General features: G+C 42.1%; 1 protein-coding gene across 8 annotated transcripts in view; it reads left to right on the forward strand.

The window, feature by feature from the left end:
- UQCC1 (ubiquinol-cytochrome c reductase complex assembly factor 1) overlaps nt 1-22,438 on the forward strand; it is a 115,497-nt gene that overhangs the window by 47,827 nt on the left and 45,232 nt on the right. For all 8 annotated transcript variants that reach the window (XM_054255066.2, XM_078371049.1, XM_002747246.5 and 5 more), the window contains 2 exons: nt 1,194-1,251; nt 20,709-20,817. In XM_054255066.2, the coding sequence (XP_054111041.2) occupies nt 1,194-1,251; nt 20,709-20,817 (167 nt within the window). The remainder of the gene's footprint in view (nt 1-1,193; nt 1,252-20,708; nt 20,818-22,438) is intronic.

Here is a 22,438-nt window from a genome sequence, read left to right on the forward strand (position 1 = left end):
CCAAAGGACAGATTCTACCATAAGGGCCCAAATTCCCTGCTTATTCTCTTTTTGCATCTTCCTCTTGCTCTGGCTTTTCTCCCTGTTGTGTAATAAGGAGGGCACATTCAGTGGAGGACCCCTTGTTCAGCCAGAGGGATTTCTTAGCTGTGTGAGGATTGAGAGGCTTTGATGTCTGAGCACAGAACTAATTTGTTGGATCTGAAACTAGTGAGACGTCCTTCCCAGTTTTGTCATTTCTGGGGGTGAACAGCCTTTCACTAGATACAGTATGCTTTCTTATTTAGCTGCAGCTCCCTAGACCCCTGCTTTCTTTTGCCTGATCCTTTCTTTTTCTTTTTTCTCTTTTTTGAGATAGGGTCTTGCTCTGTCACTCAGGCTGCAGTACAGTGACATGATCTTGGCTCACTGCAACCTCTGCCTCCCTGGCTCAAGCAGTCATCCCACCTCAGCCTCCCAAGTAGCTGGGACTACAGGTGCATGCCACCATGCCCAGCTAATTTATATATATTTTTTTTGTAGAGACTGGGTCTCACTGTGTTTCCCAGGCTAGTCTCAAACTCCTGGGCTCAAGCAGTCTACCGCCTCAGTCTTCCTAAGTGCTGGGATTACAGGTGTGAGCCACTGCACCCAGCTCCTGGTCATTTGTTTTGGGCAAATCATTTAGCACACCCACATCGGTAGCACATTGGGTACCTTACAGAAAGAAGACAGGAAACGGATACTAGAAAAACTTAAGCTTCTGAAAGTGAAAAAAGTGAGGGAGTGTTTGCCTAGCTTTTCAGAATTCAAGCCCATGGAGGGAAAATACTGTAGAATCACACCGAAGCTGGAAGGAACCGTAGAGATCATCTAGGCCACATGCTGCAAAATGAGAAAACCAAGACTCAAAGGTTTTGGTCTTGGTTTTCTCTTGGTTTTTCACTTTCTAGAAGTGATTTGTCCAAGGCCATATAACAAGCTGGAACTAGAAGGCTGGTGGTCTGACTGAATTCAATGGTTTTTTTTTTACTCCTGGTACACTGTGATTCAATGTTCGTTTAGCCCATAGTCTTGCCCTATTGGTCTACTGGCCTTTTCTGCAATAGCATAATCAGAGGGCACTGTAAGTGCCATGCCTGCCAGTATTTAAAATATAGTCAATGTGCCTCCTTTAAACCCTCACATACTTATACCTTATTGTTATTTTCTAGGGTGTCAGATGCCCGATACATTCAATTCATGGTTTCTTATAACCCTACTCCATGTCTGGTAAGTGAGCAATTTAAATGAAGTCCCCAAATGTATTTTTTTTTAAACACTGCTGACTTGTAAGGTATAGCCTTCAGCAGGGCTGATTATATGAAATGGCAGTTGTTCAGGTGTTAAAAACTGTTCCTTTCATTTTAATAACTGGTGTCTTGAAGCACATTTTTATTAAAGGTCAAAGCATAGGCCCAGAAGGAAACTAATATTTGTAGGATTTTTTTCAAAGAACACCTAAGCCAGTGAACAATGCTATCAGTATCTCTTAAGAGACTCCATGAGCTTGGATGGAAAGTTTTCTCTCCCTTGGCTGTTTTAGGAAAGTTCACATTTACGTAAAAGTGGTTTGAATTGTGAGAATCCGTGGTCATTTTCATTGCTGGTCATCAGAAACCTATAACAAATTATAGCACTGACATTTACGCCTGTACCTCTAAAATGTGCATACAAGTTAGCTTCATGCCAGGTTTGTTGCATGTAAAAATATTTAACACCTTAAACAGTATATTTTTTCTTCAGCTGTGAAATAAGTAGCCAAAAAAAATCAATTTTTCATCTAATGTTACACAGTATTAAAGGTCAGAAGGATATAGGAGAGTCGTTGAAGTGGGGGCTGGGGAATGTATTTATTGAACTGCCAGATCTTGGGAAAGTAAATTCTGGAGAACTAAGTTTACTACTTTGACCATAGTGAGTATCTGAGGAACATGGGAATGGCTGCCCTGTCAAAAGGACCCTTGTTTGAGACTGCCTTCAGCTGAGCCTTTGCATCACACAACTGACTACTATATACTTTTTGGTTTTGATCACCTCTGAAATGTTTCTTCCTCTGTACTTATACAGTTATACTGAGTTTGGCTTAGGGGCCTAAGGTGGCAGTTTATTTTATGCTTTTTTTTTTATCATTTTTTTTTTTTAGATGTAGTCTCACTCTGTTGCCTAGGCTGGAGTGCAGTGGTAAAACTACAGCTTTCTACAACCTCCGCTTCCCGGGTTCAAGTGATTCTCGCGCCTCAGCTCCCTGAGTAGCTGGGTTTCCAGGTGCCCACCACCATGCCTGGATTATTTTTGTGTGTTTTTAGTAGAGATGGATTTTTCACCATGTTGGCCAGGCTGGTCTCAATCTCCTGACCTCAAGTGATCCGCCTGCTTCAGCCTCCCAAAGTGCTGGGATTACAGGCGTGAGCCACCGCGCCCAGCCTATGCTATCTTTTTCTAAGCAGTAGTTTATTAAATGTCTTGGGTACTTTCAGGGAACTAGGGAATAGTTCTCAAGAAGCTCTCAGTCTAGTTAGGGAGATAAGATGTGTAAAATGGTCAATTATAGGCTGGATGCTGTGACTCACGCCTGTCCTGGGATCCCAGCACTTAGGGAGGCTGAGGCGGGCAGATTATGAGGTTGAGAGATTGAGACCATCCTGGCTAATACAGCGAAACTCCGTCTCTACTAAAAATACAAAAAATTAGCCAGGTGTGGTGGCACGCGCCTGTAGTCTCAGCTACTTGGGAGGCTGAGGCAGGAGAATTGATTGAGTCCAGGAGGTGTAAGTTGCAGGGAGCTGAGATTGCGCCACTGCACTCCAGCCTGGGTGACAGAGCAAGACTCTATCAAAAAAAAAAAAAAAAGTCAAGCATAAATCAGAATGCCTAAGTTATGTAATAAATATGAGTAAGAAGTACTTATAGGATCACAAAGGAAGCTGCAACCATCAAAACCCTTACTACCTTTTACCTGTTAGTTCTTTGAAATGTGCTATGCATCAGGTCTGCCTTCTTATTGTCTTAATGCTGAAGGTTAGGGAATAGCATTCAGGGAGAGAAGTTGGATATACTGAGGGGAAAAAGTGCTTTTTCAGGAGAGGAGGACTGCAGAGGTGGCACTGTAGAATTACTCTCTGGAAAGGTGGGAGGGTTGCAAGAAGGCTAGGCTGTTCCCAGAGGAGCTCAAAGATAATATTCAGAACCTGTATGAAAGACTCTTTATTGCCCATATAGCCAGAGGTATCAGTGTTAGAGGGAGTGGATGGCAAAATAAAATATATAATCCCTGTGACCACATCCCAAGGTCAATACCCGACTAACAGCAGCCGGGAGAACCTTGAAACTACTTATAGTTCTTTAAAGTTTCCAAACTGTGCTTGCTGAATCTTCCTGGCTGAGGTTGGTTAAATTTCTGAGGAATAGGGCATACCACCCTCAGTTAAGTCAAGAGAGGGAAGCTGTCTGCTTCAAATCTACACTTTATTCCTCTTCCACTCTTTCTCTCCCCTAGTTTTGATGATCTGCAGGTTTTGATGGAAAGAACCTGTAGCTTTTCAGTTTGAATCAGTACACTCTTCTTGAGGCCCTCCTGTGTGTTCAGGACCATGGGATGTTGGAGAGAAGACTAAGGCATGTGTTCATATCTGGTCATTTCTTTTGGGCAAATCAGATACAGATTGTCTGGATCTTCACGAAACTAAAGTCTAGTGGAAAACAGACATAAAGCACGACTGCCTGTAAAGCATTACAGTGAAAGAAATGCTGTGCCCAAGACACAGGCAGATGCCGGGAAGCACAAAGTGGTGTAACTAAATTCAGATTTGATGATGGGGTGGAGTGGTGGATAAAGAGTGGCTTTGTGATAGAGGTGACATTTGAGATGCACCATGAAGGTTGACTAGAATTTCTGTCAGAGAAAGGGTGGGCATTTTAGATTGAGGGAATATTAGGAGCAAAAGACAGAATGTGTACAAGAACACCCAGCCAGTTGTGCGTGGGGCAGGTTTGTTGAGGAATGTAGTGGAAGGGTCACCAAGAGAGTAGTGAGTCTGGGGCTCAGTTGTGCTGTGATCTTCCAAGAATTGGAGAAATCTTTCTTCTAATGGATGAGGGTGGGGGTTGTTAGGAGGAATGATGGATCCAACCCCTGTCTGTGGGGAAGCCATGATCTATCGGCCCTGCTGTCTTATACTGAAGCTCCAGGAGGGTAGCCAGCCGAAGAATAGCCACATCAAGGTTGCAGGACTCAGTGGACTTGCTGGAGGTGTAGGGATTGAAGCACCTCTTGGAGGCGGTAGTGTGGGGTGGGGGAGGAGGCTTAGAAAGCAGTCAGAAAACCTTCCGCAAACAAAACCAAAACCAAACAAACTCCTAATAAACAAAAATACTCTGGTGGCTGACATTTCAGAAGGTTTGCTTAGGTTCCAAGGGTGAGGGTTCCCTGTTGGCTCTTAGAATAAGGACAAGATTTCTCACATCCTGTTAGTTCCCCAGAGGAAATAGTGTTTCACTTATCCGGTCTGCTTTTTTTAGTTTCACAGTTTTTCTGTGGTTTGGGATTTAGGACCGGGACGCCCTCCAGCTCCTAGAGGACCCTTATCAGTTGTGTATTCACTTGAGCTTGCAGCTGCAGTGACTATGTGTTCATTGTCTTTGCTGAACAAGATTAGTATTGACGGTGGCTGCTGAAAAAATGCTGAGAGACCGCTGTCTGCGCTGTCCAGCATGCTCACTTGGACGTGATAAAAGCAGGCCTCCTCCCCTATTCCCTATCTTGCCCAGTGGCATCATGCCCACACCAGCAATGTGGGAGGCCTCCTTGTCTCTTCCCTCACTGCTTCACCTTCTCAGTCACCTAACTCAAACTATTTTTGACTCCGACCCATTGTAACAAATTCATGTTACTTTGTGACCAGAATGGACACATGAATCTGATACAAAAATTCTATAAAATTTATCCTTACAATGTCAGGTAATCTCTGATATTTTCTTTTTCTTTTCTTTTTTTTTTTTATTTTAAAGTTTTAAGGATTAGGGAGTTTAATAGGCAAGAAAGAAGGGGAAAGGAAGAAAGAAGAAGCTCCTTTGTACAGAGACAGAGGGAGGGGTGCTCCAAGGCTGAGAGAGGGAACCCCCTATATTTTCTATTCCATTTGAATTCATTTTAAACAGACAATGAAGTTGTCACTCACTAAACTGATTTCACTGAGTTGCAACCAGCAGTACTTGAAAAGTGGTCTTTGGCCTATAGCTTCCCTATACCCCCATTCCATTGGCCTTCTCAGTACAAATGGGGTCAGTACACACAGACACATATACATACGTACGCACATGCACTCACTCCTTAATGTTCTCCATTGTTCTCAGAATAAAATACAAGTTTTGGCCAGACATGGTGGCTCATGCTTGTAATCCCAGCACTTTGGGAGGCCGAGGTGGGCAGATCACCGGAGGTTAAGAGTTCAAGACCAGCCTGGCCAACTTGGTGAAATCCCATCTCTACTAAAAATACAAAAAAATTAGCCAGGCATGGTGGTGGGTGCCTGTAGTCTCAGCAACTCAGGAGGCTAAAGCACAAGAGTCACTCGAACCCAGAAGGTGGAAGTTGCAGTGAGCTGAGATCGTGCCACTGCACTCCAGCCTGGGCGACAAGAGTGAGACTCCATTTCAAAAAAAAAAGAAGAAGAATACAAGTTTCATATCATGGCATTCATATCTGATCAAATGTGACTTATGGTGCCTTTACTAGTCTCCTTTGTTGCTATTCTAGGCACCATTACTGTCACTACTCCCTTTTCTGCAAGAAAAAGCCAAACTGTGTAGTAGAAATATCAAGTCTTCTGTACGGAGTTTCTTCTGCCTAGAAGGCCCTTCCCCCTCCTCTCCAGCTGACAAGTTCCTGTTTTTCCTTCAGTATCGATTCAGGTATTATTATTATAATCTCCTTCCCTTTCTTCTGGGCAGGGAGATTTATGTCATTAGAATTTGTGTTGGCATTGTAAGTGTTAACAGATTTGTAGGGACTCCCCTTTTCAAATTGTCATGGAGCACTTGTACCTTCTCAATGCAGAAATTACTTTTATAAAGTGGAATGGAACAAATAAAATTAGAACATACCTGTGATGGAGGTAGGATGGGAGTAAAATGTAGTCTGTTTTTAAAAATTATTTTAAAGTCGGGTATTTCATAAATATAATTACTACTTGATGTTTTATATATTCTCATTTTACATATGAGGTATCAGGGGCTTAGAAAAGTCAGGGGGCATTCCCAAAGAAGTAGTTAGAATGTGGTGGAGAGGAAATTCAAGTGCTGCTCTGGCTAACTCAAAGCATTAAGTTGCTTTCCTCTTTAGTAATTATAACTACTAAAGTAACTAATTACGTACTTAAATTAACATTAATGAATACTTAAGTACCTACTTATTCTTAAACATAGATTTATAAAATTAGGGCATTTATTCTCTTGATTGAGGATATGGTGTACAGCAGACAAATTTATTTCCTGCCCTCTTATGGCTTAGATGAGAAGAGAGACATTAAACAAATTGCTAATAAAAGATAACTGTGATACGTGCCATGAGAGGAAGTGACAAGGCTACGTGGGAGAAGCAGGGCACCTAATTTAGGGGTGGGTCAGTCAGGGAAGACTTCACTGAAGAGGACATTTACATTTACACCTAAAGAGTGAGTAGAAGTTAGCAAGTGAAGAGTGGATGAAAAACCTTCCAGGTAGAGGGATCTGGTGGTTTTCAAACTTTTTATCAGCAGAGTCCTTTTTAAAAAAGAACTCTTATGCTCAGCCATCATACATGATATATATGATTAAAGGAGGTGGGAAGGACCTGCTTGCTTCACATCTTCACAACATGCCCACTGAAAAAACACCCTTAAGTAGCTCCATGGAAACTCAGAATGCAGTTTAAAAAGTAGTACAGATCTAGTCCAGTTCTCTCATTTTGCAAATGGGGAGACAGTTTTGGCAATTTTAAGGGAATCGTCTCAGGCCACTTACTCAGTAGTGGAGGGCCTGAGACAACTCTGAAGTTAACTAAAATTACCTGCCCCTCCTAAACTCTTTCCTTTCTTTGTGATTGTTCTGTCTGGTGGTCAGGGGATAGGGGTCTCTTCCCAAGTATGAACATTTCATGTGAGCATAGCAAACATTTACGGATCACCAGCCATATGCTGGGCACTGTATTTCTCATGCTCACTATCTGTGTCCCAGGACAGACCACAGGTCAACCTGAAACTAGCACAGGGTGATGTACATGGGGGCAGGGGGGTTGCCTGGGGCTGGTCAAGGAAAGCAGTTGCCTTGGTCTTCTGTGGGCTAGAACAGAGGATGTGGGATTGAGGGATTAATTAATTAATTTATTTATTTAGAGATGGAGTTTCACCCTTATTGCCCAGGCTGGAGTGTAGTGGTGGGATCTTGGCTCACTGCAACCTCTGCCTCCTGGGTTCAGGCAATTCTCCTGCCTCAGCCTCCTGAGTAGCTGGGATTACAGGCATGCGCCACCATGCCTGGCTAATTTTGTATTTTTAGTAGAGACAGAGTTTCTCCATGTTGATCAGTCTGGTCTTGAACCCCAGACGTCAGGTGATCTGCCTGCCTCGCCCTCCCAAAGTGCTGGGATTACAGGCGTAAGCCCCTGTGCCCGACTGGATTGAGGAATTATTAAGAGGGGAAGAAGTTATTGTAAACTACTTTTTAAGAAGTTTCAAATGAGGGGATGATCACTTAAGGGAAAAACAGTTTCAAAGGGAAGCATTTAGTTGTTTATTTATTTTAAAATGGGGAAACACTGGAACGATTTTATGAGCTGAAGAGAAGAAGCCTTTGGGAAAGAAGAGAAGGAGTTAAAGTATGGAGATGGGAAGGGGTTAGAAAGCAGACTGGTGCCAGTCTAGTGCAGAGAGAACTGCCCCGGCAGACAGTGGCAGCCTCTGCAAGAGGGCTCTTTAAAACCACCACAGCAGTTTTGATGTAGCTGTCAGGCATTCAGGCTTCTGCTGGATTCCAGCAACTCCAGGCCTGCTTTACATGGTGAGCCTTGACCACGTGCACATCTTCTTTTCCCCTCTCCCAGCGAGAGTTGCAGTGTTCAAACACCCACACATTATTGCCCTAACCAAAGGCCTATGCAGCAGCATTTTGCCAACATTGCCTACCCTAAGTGCTCTGATACCTGCTACCCAGTGGCTTGTTCTTTATAGTGGATCTGACAGGCAAGCTGCAGGCCAGGTGTAGCTCTTGGAGGAGCTTGTTGTCAGGTGAGATGGCTTCAGGAAGTGCCTCATCCAACTTGTCTGTTTGCCCACAGGCTGTTTTGTGGTCCTCATGCCACAAAAGGGTTAGGCTTAATGGTGAGGGAGTTTGGGAAACCAGGTGGAGATAGCCATGTACACAGCCCTGGAAAAGGGTCAGCATGCCAGCTTACAGATCAATAAACTCATTCATTAGCACACTGCTGGGGCTTCAGAGTAGCCATCTAGGCTCTGCTTTCTTGGCCTCAGCTAGTGACAGAGTAAGGGAAACAAGCTGCGTGAAAGTCCCCTTTGGGATTTCTTCATAGCAGCCAGAGTGACAAACCTGCCCAAGTGCCCACTAGTCTTTATTGAATTCAAAATCAGTTCTGCTCTAAGCAGCTTATAAGCTGCCACGTGGGAGAAACAATGCCAAAACACAACTGGCATTGTCAGAGGACCCAAACAGAGCAAGCGAGACAGGATGCTCAGAGCTGCCAGTACCTGGCAGGAGGTCAGCGTCAGGAATAACAAGAATCTTCCCTCCCAGTTTTAGGCTGAGAGGAGGAAATCATAGCTAGGAAACTCCTGTTCCTTTGAACTCTGCAGACAGGGTTGTTGCCTTCCGACTTGTCTTATTTAGTAGAAAGAGGTTCTTGGTGCTGTGCTGTCACAGAACGGGGGAAAAAGTAGGGAGCTCAGGCTTCATTCCAGCTGCTTCTCTACTGTGCAACCTTAAGTTACTTAACCTCTTCAGAGTGTGTTTTCTTTTCTGTGAAATGGGGACAGTTATAATGTCCTGAGAGAGAGAATGAATGTAAATGTATCTTAAATGTATCTCATTACAGGACTTAGCAAACCGTAGTAATCATTATTGTTTTCCATAAGGCAGGATTGATAGCGTCAGCCCTTTATTATTTGATACTCCTGGCGAGTAAGGTTTTCTTCCTTTGTCTCCTGTCTCCATGCTTGCCTTTTAGAGATACTTGGGTACCAGGTTTGAACACTCCTTTTCTTCTGTACTTTGCTAGCTGGGTTATTTGCCTTTCTTACATGTAAAAGAGATCAGTATTATGTATGAACCGCTGGAATCACTGAGAGACAAGGATAATACTGTGAGGCTTGAAACCTAAATAATAAATTTTGGGTTTAAGAACATCATCAGGCCAGGTGTGGTGGCTCACACCTGTAATCCCAGCACTTCGGTAGGCCAAGAAGAGGGGATCACAAGTTCAGGAGTTCGAGATCAGCCTGACCAACATGGTGAAACCCCATCTCTACTAAAAATACAAAAATTAGCTGGGCGTGGTGGTATGTACCTGTAATCCCAGCTACTCAGGAGGCTGAGGCAAGAGAATCGCTTGGACCCAGTAGGTGGAGGTTGTAGTGTGCAGAGATTGTGCCACTGCACTCCAGCCTGGGCGACTCTGTCTCAAAAAAAAAAAAAAAAAATTAGCTGAATGTATTGGCAGGTGCCTGTAATCCCAACTATTCAGGAGGCTGAGGCAAGAGAATCTCTTGAACTGGAAGGCAGAGGTTGTGGTGAGCTGAGATTGTGCCACTGTACTGCAGCCTGGGTGACACATCAACTTTGGGAAGAGCAACTTGAGTTGATCCTAAACAGAGAGTAGTAGCTTCTGCATAGATTCAGTCTATATTCGTAGTAAATACTTGTTCAATGAATGATTAGTTAATTAATATAGGCATCTTTTTCATTACAAAATCGTTTTTAAAGTTTATTTTGCTTTTTTTTTTTTTTTTCACCTGGATACAGATTGGCACACTGATATTTTGCTTTTTTTTTGAGACAGTCTCTGACTATGGCACACTGATATTTTGCTTTTTTTTTGAGACAGTCTCTGACTATTGATGCCCAGGCTGGAGTGTAATGGTGTGATCTCGGCTCACTGAAACCTCTACCTCCTGGGTTCAAGCAATTCTCCTGCCTCAGCCTCCCAAATAGCTGGGATTACAGGTGCCTGCCACCACACCCAGCTAATTTTTGTATTTTTAGTAGAGATGAGGTTTTACCAGCTTGGCCAGGCTCGAACTCCTGACCCCAGGTGATCTGCCTGCCTCGGCCTCCCAAAGTGCTGGGATTATAGATGTGAGCCACCATGCCGGGCCTGCATTCTTAAGAGCAGTTTTATTATGTTTTAGCATGGAAGTGTTTTATTGCCTCCACAATGCCCCCTGCCCTTCTTAGTTCCCCCTTATATCTAACAGAGCTCTGATATGACTTTAAATCAGGAGCAAAATGTAATTTGACCTCTCAGTGTTAAATTTAGGCATTTATTATGAGGATATACACTCATGATATCCTCATAATATCGTGCAGTAAGCTGTTTTGTGAAATACTTAATGATTCAACATTATCATTACATGGTCAGAGTCTGTGACAAGTATTGGCTTTGTTTTGCAGTGGGTACCAGGATCTTCAAGTCTTTTATATTTATTAACCATTTTGACTTGTTTTATTTATTTTTCTCCCTCCCTCCTTTCCCCCTTCCTCCCTTCTTCCCTTTCTTTCTTCCTTTCTTCCTTTTTTTTGAGACAGTATCTCGCTCTGTCTCCCAGGCTTGAGTATAGTGGCACAATCATAGCTCACTGCAGCCTCCACTTCTGGGGCTCTAGCGATTCTCCTGCCTCAGGCTCCCAAGTAGCTGGGACTATAGTCATGTGCCACTGTGCTTCACTAATTTTTGTGTTTTTTGTAGAGATGAAGTTTCACCAAATTGTCCAGGCTGGTCTCGAACTCCTGAGCTCAGGTGATCTGCCTGCCTCAGCCTCCCAAAGTGCTGGGGTTACAGGCATGAGCAACTATGCCTGGCCTATTTATTTTTCTTTGACCTTTCAACATACTTCAACCTTTTCTGGATGATTCAGGATATCCTGATAACTCTTAACAGTAATTTGCCAGACTATTGTCTTTGAGTTGTACCTGTTGAACCTCAGTCGTTTTGCTATTTTTTTGTGTCTATACTAAATAAAATGTTTATTTATTCTTTTCCTGTTAGGCTGCAGCAATTACTTTTTGTTATAGGTATGCTTGCCTCCAATTAGCCAGTCTTTTTATTTTTTCTGATGTGTTATTTCTAACATGATGCTAGTTTTGAAGTTTAATTACTGTACTTGTGAGGACTGAATGAAAAATAGGGTAAATAGATTCTGAAGGGTTTGTTCTAATCATTAAAGGAGACAAAAACAAAAAAAACCTTAGTAGAATTCTGGAATCAGATTGTCTAAGTTCAGATCTCAGTTTTAACACTTAATAGATTTGTAACTTTGGGCAAGTTACTTCTCTAAGACTCAGTTTTCTCACCTGTGGAATGAAGACAGTAGGACACAAGTATCAGCTTCATGGAGTTGTTGTGAAGATCAGGAAAAATAATACATCCAAATCACTGGGCCTAGTGCCTGGCACATAGTTGTGTTAACTGTAAATTTTAGCACTTGTCCATTTTTGCTATTTAAGTTTTTCTTTCTTTCTTTCTTTCTTTCTTTCTTTCTTTCTTTCTTTCTTTCTTTCTTTTCTTCCTTTCTTCCTTTCTCTCTCTCTCTCTCTTCCTGTTAGTCATTATTTAGAATACAAAAAAAATTGCCAGATAAACTAGTTGAATTCAGCATCACTCAGATGTCACCCTAACATGGTCTTATAAATTAGCAAGAATCTATTACCTCTGGTGTCCAAAAAAGTTTTCACTGGGGTAACAGTGGTATCTGTGGATAAAACACAGAGTTGGAGTTGAGATTTCTTCACTTCTATCCTTCCATTCCAATATCAGATGTAATTTTTTCTTAAAGTCTAAGAATAGTATGTTGGCCGGGTGTGGTGGCTTATGCCTGTAATCCCAGCACTTCGGGAGGCCAAGCGAGTATGAGACCAGTCTGGGCAACGTGGTAAAATCCCATCTCTACAGAAAATGCAAAAATTAGTTGGGCATGGTTGAAGTCCCAGCTACGTGGGAGGCTGAGGTGGAAGGATGGATTGAGTCCAGGAGGCAAAGGTTGCAGTGAGCTGAAATTGTACCACTGCTTTCCTGACTGGGTGATAGAGCCAGACTTTGTCTTGAAAAAAAAAAAAAAGACAGTTTGTGTAGAGTGCTAGCACAAAAGGAACATAAAGAAGGTACCATTTATGTAAAAAGAATACATACATACATAAACGTGTGTGTATAGATTAGATGTGAAAGGACTCCTAAGTGACTAGTAGCTGAGGTTGCCTTTGGAGAGGAACTAGTTGGCGGGGGATGAAGGTAGGAAGAAGACTTGGTTTTTATTAGTATGTGCCTGTATTACCTATTGAGAGCAGTTACTAAACAAGAGTAAATTGAACATGATAGGCTTCAAGGTCAGGGGGCCTAAGAATTGCTATTCAGCTGCTTGTCTGGATATTCCAGGCAGCTGACTGTCTTGAGATTTCAGCCCAGCCTTCAGCTCTGCTTTTCCCTTGAAGAGGATAAACAAAAAAGTCCTTCACAACAGGACTACTTTTCTGTCCTTAACTGCCTAGTGAATTTGATTCACAAAATCAGGGAAAGAATTAGTCGAGCATTTGATTAGCTGAGTGTGGTGATTGGATAGCCCTGTGGATCAGAATCTTACTTTCCCCGTAGAACTCATGGGCATCTTCAGTAACTTCCTTTGATAGAAAGACTGATTCTTTGCTTGGGTCTTATAACTTTATGTGTAATGAGATTTGTTTATAGAGCTTTGTATAGTATTTCTTCAAATTACATTGTGTTGTTCAATGTTATTTTGTTATAAAAGTGATGAGGAAAAAAGTAACAATTCCTCATCTGGGCCCACTGTCTGTGTGGAGTTTGCCTGTTTTGTTCATGTCTGGGTGGGTTTTCTCCGGGTCCTCCTGTTTCCTCCCACATCCCAAAGCTGTGCCCACACGAGGCGAATTGGCATGTCTACATTATCCTTATTGGAGTCGGTGTGGGTCTCTTTCCTGCCATAATGTATGCATAGCTCACATTATTTCAGTGTTTAATATTAGAAGTGTTTTGGGTCTTTATTTAGAAGCTTAATGGTGTTTTTGTGACCAGAAGTATACTGTAGGAATATAACTCTTGTTTATGTCACTTAGCCTATGGTAAAATAGGTTTCGTTGAGCCTGGGAGGTCAAGGCTGCAGTGAGCTATGATGTTGTTAAGCTTAAAGTTACAGTTTCCAAGAATCTATCTGTGATGTTAAATGAGGAGTTAGGATGTTTGAGTGTTCTGCGTCACGTAAAGGTCTGTTGAACTTATTGGGTCCAATGTTTTAGGAGTAACGAGAATTTGCCCTCCTTTTATTTTCAGGCGTCAATCCATGTTTTCTAAACTGTTAGTATCAGCAAAATTAAGTACAGGTTATAACAATCTTTGCTCGTTGCATATTTCTCAAGAGGCAGGTATAATCTTTAGATTTCTGGATTAGAATATTCTGAAAACAATAGTTCTACTAAAGTAAATTCAGTCGTGTGTCACTTAATGATGGGGACATGTCCTGAGAAATGCATCATTAGGCATTTCTTTATTGTGTGGGCATCACAGAATATACTTATACAAACCTAGGTGGTATAGCCTATTATATACCTAGGATGTGTGGTATGACTGTGGTTCCAAGGCTATAAACCTGTACAGCTTATGACTGTTCTGAATACTGTAAGCACTTACAACATAATGCTAAGCATTTGTGTACCTGAATGTATGTAAACATAGAAAAAGGTATAGTAAAAATGCAATATAAGAAATAGAAAATGGTCTTCTTGTATAAAGCGCTGACCATAAATAGAGCTTACAGAACCAGAAGTTGCTCTGGGTGAGTCAGTGAATGGATAGTGAGTAAGCATGAAGGCCTAGGACATTATTGTACACTACTGTAGACTTTATAAACACTGTATACTTAAGCCAAGCTAATTTTTTTTGAGACAGGTTCTCACTCTGTCATCCAGGCCAGAGTTTAGTGCTGCGATCATAGCTCACTGCAGCCTTGACCTCCCAGGCTCAAGCAATCCTCCCACCTCAGCCTCCTCAGTAGCTGGGACTGCAGATACCACCACATTTGGCTAATTTTTATATTTTTTGGTAGAGGTGGGGTCTCATTTTGTTACCTTGCTTGGTCTTGAACTCCTGGGCTCAAGCAGTCCTCCCGCCTTGGCTTTCCAAAGTGCTGGGATTACAGGCATGAGCTACTGCACCAGGCCATAGGCTACACTAAATTTATTAAAATTTTTTTTCTTCAATAATAAATTAAACTTAGCTTACTGTAACATTTTTACTTTATAAACTTCTTTAAAAATTTTTTTCTTTTAGACAGAGTCTTCTTGCACTGTTGCCCAGGCTGGAGTACAGTGATGTGATCTCAGCTTACTGTAACCTCTGCCTCCTGGGTTCAAGTGATTCTCCTGCCTCACCCTGCCGGGTAGCTGGGACTACAAGCACACGCCACCAAGCCCAGTTAATTTTTGTATTTTTAATAGAGGTGGGGTTTCAACATGTTGGCCAGGCTGGTCTCCTGATCTCAAGTGATCCACCTACCTTGGCCTCCCAAAGTGCTGGAATTAACAGGTGTGGGCCACTGCACTCAGCCTAAAAACCTTTTTGACTCTTACATTTTATAATACAGCTTAAAGCACACATTATACAGCTTTCTTTATATTGTTATTCTATAAGCTTTTTTCTGTTTTTTAAATTTTATGTTCTACTTAAAAAATTAAGACATAAAGCTGGGCGCAGTGGCTCATGCCTGTATCTTTGCACTTTGGGAGGCCAAGGTAGATCACTTAAGCCCAGGAATTTGAGACCAGCCTGGGCAAGATGGTGAGACCCTGTCTCTACAAAAAATTAAAGAATTTATCTGGGCGTAGTGGCATGCACCTGTAGTCCTAGCACTTGGGATGCTGAGGCAGGAGGATAGCTTGAGTCCCAAGAGTTTGAAGTTACAGTGGGCTATGATTGTATCACAGCACTCCAGCCTGGGTGACAAAGTAAAACCCTGTGTCTGTAAAAAAAGAACAAAACCAAACTGTGACACAAACACTCACATTAGCCTAGGCCTCTACAAGGTCAGGATCATCAAGACCAGATGATAGGAATTTTTCTGCTCCATTATAATCTTACAGGACTACTCTCACATGTGTGGTCTGTTGTTGACCAAAATGTCATTGTGTGGTGCATGACTATATTCACCAAATTTGTCCTTTTCCAGCCCTGATGATATTTAAAGGGTTAACTTCTCAGAGACTCATCTGCTCTCAGTGCTAAGGAGCGCATCTTCTTGCCAGGAGCTGGCTGCTGTCTGCTGAGTAAAGTCCATACTTTTTCTTGGCAAGTCATTTCAAAGCTCTTCATGACCTTTCTGGCTTCAGTTTTCTGCATCCTATACCCTGCCCTCTCCACAATCTAGCAATTCACTGTTACCTTAACATCCAGAACTCTTCCATGGCCCTACCTTTGCTTAGAACATTCCATCAGTTGGACATTCCCTTTGTTTTTTGTCTCCACCTGTTCAACTTCAGCTTATTCTTCCAAGATCCAGGTATAGTGTTTCATTTTCCATGAAGCTTTCTGTGATTCTACTCAACCAAAACTCATCCTCTCCCAAGAGGAGAGTGCAATGGAGCTTGAGAGGATGAGTTTTGGTGGTTTTAGGGCTGTTTATGTGTAGCATATCTTCTTTTTTTTTTTTGAGATGGAGTTTTGCTCTTGTTACCCAGGCTGGAGTGCAATGGCGCGATCTCGGCTCACCGCAACCTCCACCCCCTGGGTTCAGGCAATTCTCCTGCCTCAGCTTCCTGAGTAGCTGGGATTACAGGCACGCGCCACCGTGCCCAGCTAATTTTTTTTGTAATTTTTAGTAGAGACGGGGTTTCACCATGTTGACCAGGATGGTCTCTATCTGCGGACCTCGTGATCCACCCTCCTCGGCCTCCCAAAGTGCTGGGATTGCAGGCTTGAGCCACCGCGCCCGGCCTAGCATATCTTATCTCCCCTAGAGGAAACTACTCCTTAAAAGCTGGGTTCTAGTTTTAGCCATCTAATCCCCACAGCATCCAGCTGTACGCCTTCACACAATAGGAACTCCTATGTTCATTGAGTGAAAATTGTCAGTCACCATTTTGAAAGTGTCTTCATTTCGCCGTATCTTTTCAACTGAATAACCATTTGAGCCCACTGTTATCTGTAAGGGCTGTAGAACAACCTGTGCTGTGAAACAAAAAACACTTCATCCCGTGTCAGTACCGTTAGAAAGTTTATGGTCTGAGAAAATCTGTGCCTTTTAAACCTCAGAGGGCAGGTGTATGAATAAACTACAGAATTTTCAAATAAATGAAGAATTCCATTACCTCACTATTGCTGTTGATGAATTGGCCTCTGACAACACTTAAGCATCAAAACACAGCGTCTTTTCAGGTGAGAGGCTGACATAACAGATTTGATTAACTTTTAGAAAAGTCTTATGAAAAAGGACTGTTGAACTTTTCCCCAAATTGTTTCTGCCTTAGAATATGCTCTATGTCCTGTAAAGTAGCCGTATCTTTTTCTGTGACCTGTTTCATTATTGTCACAAAGTGCTGTGTTTTTTTTTTTTTTTTTGGAGACAGAGTCTTGCCTTGTTGCCCAGGCTGGAGTACAGTGGCACAATCTTGGCCTCACTGCAACCTCTGCCTCCCGGGTTCAAGTGATTCTTCTGCCTCAGTGTCCCGTATAGCTGGGATTACAGGTGTGTGTCATCATACCTGGCTAACTTTAATATTTTTAGTAGAAATGGGGTTTCACCATGTTGGCCAGGCTGATCTTGATCTCCTGACCTCAAGTGATCCACCCACCTCAGCCTCCCAAAGTGCTGGAATTAACAGGTGTAAGCCACCATGCCCAGCCTACAAAGTGCTATTTCTTAAATGCTAGCTGGGGTCAGAGGTTACACGGTTGGTTTTTTTTTTTTTTTTTGAGACAGAGTTTTGCTGTGTTGCCCAGGCTGAAGTGCAGTGAATGGCTCAATCTCGGCTCACTGCAACCTCTGCCTCTTGGGTTCAAGCAATTCTCCTGTTTAAGCCTCCCCAGTAGCTAGGACTATAGGTGTGTACCACCACTCCCAGATAATTTTTTGAATTTTTGGGAGAGATGGGGTTTCACCGTATTGGCCAGGCTGATCTTGAACTCCTGACCTCAGGTGATCCACCCACCTTAGCCTCCCAAAGTGCTGGAATTACAGGTGTAAGCCACTACACCTTGCCTACAGATTTTGAGTCATATCAACAAATCTCATTAGGGGTCATGAAGTCAGCCTTCTTTTTTTCTTTTGAGATGGAGTCTTGCTCTGTTGCTCAGGCTGGAGTACAATGTCGCGATCTTGGCTCACCGCAACTTCTGCCTCCCGAGTTCAAGAGATTCTCCTGCCTCAGCCTCTGGAGTAGCTGGGATTACAGGCGCAGGCAACCATGCCCAGCTAATTTTTGTATTTTTGGTAGAGACAGAGTTTCACCACGTTGGCCAGGCTGGTCTCGAACTCCTGACTGCAGTTGATCTGCCCACCTGGGCCTCCCAAATTGCTGGGATTACAGGTGTGAACAACTGCACCTGGCCATGTAGTCAACCTTTTGTCACATACCTAAGTTCCCACCAAGTATTGATTCACCTCTTAGTGACAGGCAAATTCCTTACTTTTTGAGGTTGTCAGTTTCATTAATCAAATCTTCAGACACTCAGGTCAGGTACAGTGGCTCATGCCTATAATCTCAGGGCTTTGGGAAGCTGAGGTGGAAGGATGGCTTGAGACCAAGAGTTTGAAGTTACAGTGGGCTATGATTGTGCCGCTGCACTCCAGCCTGGGTGACAGAGCAGGACCGTGTCTCTAAAATTAAAAAACAAAACAAAACAAAACCTTAGGCATTCCTGTTAGTAAGCTTTTGATTTTGCTGTTCAATGACGAGTAAATCTTTCTCCCTCTAAGGCCTGCCCATTGGTTCTGATTCTGACTCTTAGGTTTTGTTTGTTTGTTGAGTCAGGGTCTCACTCCATAGCCCAGGCTGGAGTTCAGTGGTACCATCATGGCTCACTGCAGCCTTGACCTTTTGTCCTCCAGGGATCCTCTTGCCTCAGCCTCCTGAGTAGCTGGGACTACAGGTACACGTCATGACACCTGACTAATTTTTATATTTTTCATAGAGATAGGGGTCCCACTGTGTTGGTCTCAAACATCTGGGCTCAAGTGATCTTCCTGCCTTGGCCTCCCAAATGCCGGATTATAGGTGTGAGCTACTAGGCCTGGCCTGATTCTCTTTGGTAAACAGTTTAATCACTTTTTTACAATGTCTAAGGCAACTTTCCTCTTTTTTCCAGGTTAAATATCTTTTGGTCTTCTTAAGATACATCTGGTCCTCCTATCTCTTAAAATATAATGTTCATTTGATAACACTGAAAGGAAAAAATAAAAAAATTTAAAAAATAATGTTCAAAACTGTGGATAGTATTCCAAATAGGTTCTGGTTTGTGCTGAGTAGAACAAAAGTCTCACTTTACACATGGACGATACTATATTTGCATGTATCTAAAATCACATTAATTTGGAGGGCAACATTGTTATCCTCTTGATTCCTACTGAGCATATAATGTCAACTTAAGCATGTAAGGCTTTTCACACATAGGTACGTGACTCATCTGTGTTGTACTCTTACAGTTGTTCTTTTAGACCCAGATACAGGATCCTGAATTTATCCCTGCTAAGTTGATCTTGTTAGATTCAATCTATTGAAGTATTTTTGGTTCATGTTTGGGTCATCTAGCACATTTGTTCTCCTGCCCAGCTTCTTGTCAGCTGCAAATTTGATAAATATGTTTTATTTTCTCCATCTTAGTTATTAACAGAGATGTTGAAACAGGCCAAGCTGTAATCATTTCATTGTACCATTGCTGGTGGATTTTAATTGGCAAGATCAATTATGTATGGAGGTAGAATTGTCAGGTTGAATCAACTGTTTCATAATTATGACAGGCATTGTCTTTTAGGTGAGTAATCCTATTGTAGCTGCTTACTAAGCTATTTAATGAAAGACAGTAAAAATAAGTATGGTGTTCCAGTCACAGTGGCTCACACCTGTAATCCCAGCACTTTGAGAGGCTGAAGTGGGAGGAAGTCTTGAGCCCAGGACTTTGAGACCTGCCTGGGCAACAAAGTGAGACTCTGTCTTTACAAAGAAATAAAAAATTAGCTGGGCTTGTTGGTGCACACCTGTGATCCCAGCTACACAGGAAGCTGAGGCAGGAGGCTCCTTTAAGCCCAGGAGGTTGAGGCTACAGTGAGCTGTGCTTGTGCCACTGCACTCCTGCCTGGGTGACAGAATGAGACCCTGTCTCAAAAAGGAGAAAACAAACAAAAAAGAATGAATAATGGTCATGAGATTAGAAACAATTATAAAAAGTTAGGGATGCTGCTTATATTCTTATATATAATAAAATATAATTCTTATACGTTTAGATTATGTGAGGTCTTGAGCAGAAAGCCCTTTGACCTGACTAAAGGCAATATGGTCTAGGGCCCTAAACTTGGCCCTGTGGTGTTTATTCATTTATTTATTCAGCAAGTGTATATTGAGTGCCTACTGTACTTAAGCCCTGCAAATAAAATGTTGACAGAAACCAGACTTGATCTTTATCTTCACTGGAGCTTACGTTGTAGTGGGAGAAACAATTTGACAATTACTTTCTGTGATCTGTGTTCTGGACAAGTGTTATCCAACAGAAATATAACACAAGCCATGTGTGTAATTTAAAATTTTCCAGTATCTACATTTGAAAAAGTAAAAAGTAACAAATTAATTTTAATAATAGGTTTTATGTAAGCCAGTATATCTGAAATATTATTTCAATGTGAAAGCAGTATTAAAAATGAATGAGATATTTTATATTCTCTTTCTTGAACTTAATCTTTGAAATCTTATATTTGTGCCACATCTCAGCTTTGACTAGAGCCATATTTAATGTGCTCAATAGCCACAGGGAGCCACTGTATTGGGCGGCACAGTTGTATACCCAGTTTTACAGATTCTGGTGTTGGGCAAATTACTTTTCTTCTTTAGGACTCCTGCTTTCATCAGTAAAATGAAGGATTCAGACTTGTTTATCTTCTAACAACAAAATGTGGTTCCCTCCAGGTATGAGGGAGCCTTTAGGGGTGCCCTAAATAATCTGTGTCTTGATCTGAGTGGTGCTTGTGTGGGTATATGTATAATATGTAAAAATTCATCAGACTGTACACTTAAGATTTATGCACTTAATAGTATCTTTGTTATATCTCAGTGAAAGTTTTTTTTGTTGTTGTTCTTTTTTAAAATAAGTTCACTTCCAGTTTGATTTGGTGCCCTTTGCTAAACTCACTCTTTCATGAGGAGAACTTCAGTGGAAATGTGTGATATGAAAAAGGCAAACAGCCAGTGACTCTTTTTGTCTTCTTCCCACCCAGGATGTGTCTAGTCCGAATGAAGCAGGAAGGCCGGAGTGGGAAGTACATGTGTCGTATCATAGTTCATTTTATGTGGGAGGATGTTCAGCAGCGTGGCAGAGTCATGGGGGTAAGTGAATGCTGTTAGATTCTGGTCCTGGACAATTCCAGTGAAGGGTTTGAGTTTGGAATTTTATCTGTTCTAAAATGGGCTTGCTTTTAGATTTCCGTGAAATGCTGCCTGATATCAAGTGGCAGTTCAGCTAAAGTCACTTTTTCTGCCTCTGTGGAGAAAATACTCCCCAGATACTTTATGTGTACACATTATTGTGATTTGCTAGTGTGAAGTCATCTTGTATGGAGATGGGATTTTAAAGCCCAAATCATGGTGATAGGAGGGATGGATTTGGTGAATGGGGGGAATCAAATGATAATCCAGTTCAGGATATTATACTTTTGACACCAGTGCAATATTTGAAACAGTCCTGTAAATTCGTTCTGATGGAAGGCCCTGGTAAGGGGCCTGCGCTGTCCTCACGAACTGAAATCAAGCTCCTTGATCGCTAGCAGCCTAGAAGAGTCTGGTAAGATACCTACTGAAAATGTACATTGGTACATTTAATGATTAACCTGAGAAAGGGGAATATATAGTGTGTGTGTGTGTGTGTGTGTGTGTGTGTGTGTGTGTCAAATGGAATCTGATGACAATAGAGAAATGAAACCAAAACACTAGAATATGTTTGGTTATACAGATCATAGTATCTTCCTTTGTTTCTATTGTGTATTTTAGCAGCCCGTAGATCATGTTTTAGTAGCTTGTAGTTCCCTGTTAATTCTCATTTCATTGCCTCCTAGCTTGGGAGCATTCAAAGTAGAACCATGACTGGGTCATGAAATGGGTTAATTTGGTTTCTTTCATTACAGGGCAAAGTTCTCCCTGTGGACTGACAAGTAAACAAAGTTTATAGACATATTATAAAAGTTACATATGCTCATAGAATAGAAATCAAACAGTAAGAGTGTAAAAAACAAGTGTCCCATCTGTCCTGCACCACCGCCCCCTGCACCCTGGTCTAACTCCCCAGAAGTAACCTTTATTTTTTATGTTTTCCTTCAAGGAAGGAGAAAAGTTACCATTTTTGAGTTGATGAATATCTTTGTAATCATCCTCTTTGGTTCCTTTTTCATTTTTCTCACTCTTATGCTTTCTTGCTGTCTTAGCTGCTGTGTAATATAGGGGAAAAAAGTATTTTTTTCTGTTCTCTCCATCAATTACAATTACACAGAAGGCTTCTGTGACATATTTGTGGGAGTTTCTTCTCACAAAGCACACAGGCAGTCAATTCTTCAGAGGGGTCACCAGCTGGGTGTCCTCTAACTCAGTTCAATTCCAACATTGTGTACCTAGAGATAGTATCAGATCCCACAGGTTGAGGACTCTGCCCACAAGACTGCCCCCAACTCCCCACACCAATTGCAAGCTCCACACTGTTTTACCTGTGCTTCTGGCCAACTGATTATAAATTGGGGGTTCCCCACCCTCTCCTTGGGTTCAGTTAATTTGCTGGAGTGGCTCACAGAATTGAGGGAAACTTATTCATTAGCGGTTTAGTTTAAAAGATATTACAAAGGATATAGATGAAGAGATGCATAGGACAAGATGTGGGAGGGGTGAGGAGATTCCATGCCTTTCTTAGTGTACAGCTAGCTATCCAGGAACCTCCACCTGTTCAGCTGTCTGGAAGTGCTCC

This window comes from Callithrix jacchus, chromosome 5 (assembly GCF_049354715.1).
Source record: "Callithrix jacchus isolate 240 chromosome 5, calJac240_pri, whole genome shotgun sequence".
Taxonomy (NCBI): Eukaryota; Metazoa; Chordata; class Mammalia; order Primates; family Cebidae; genus Callithrix; species Callithrix jacchus.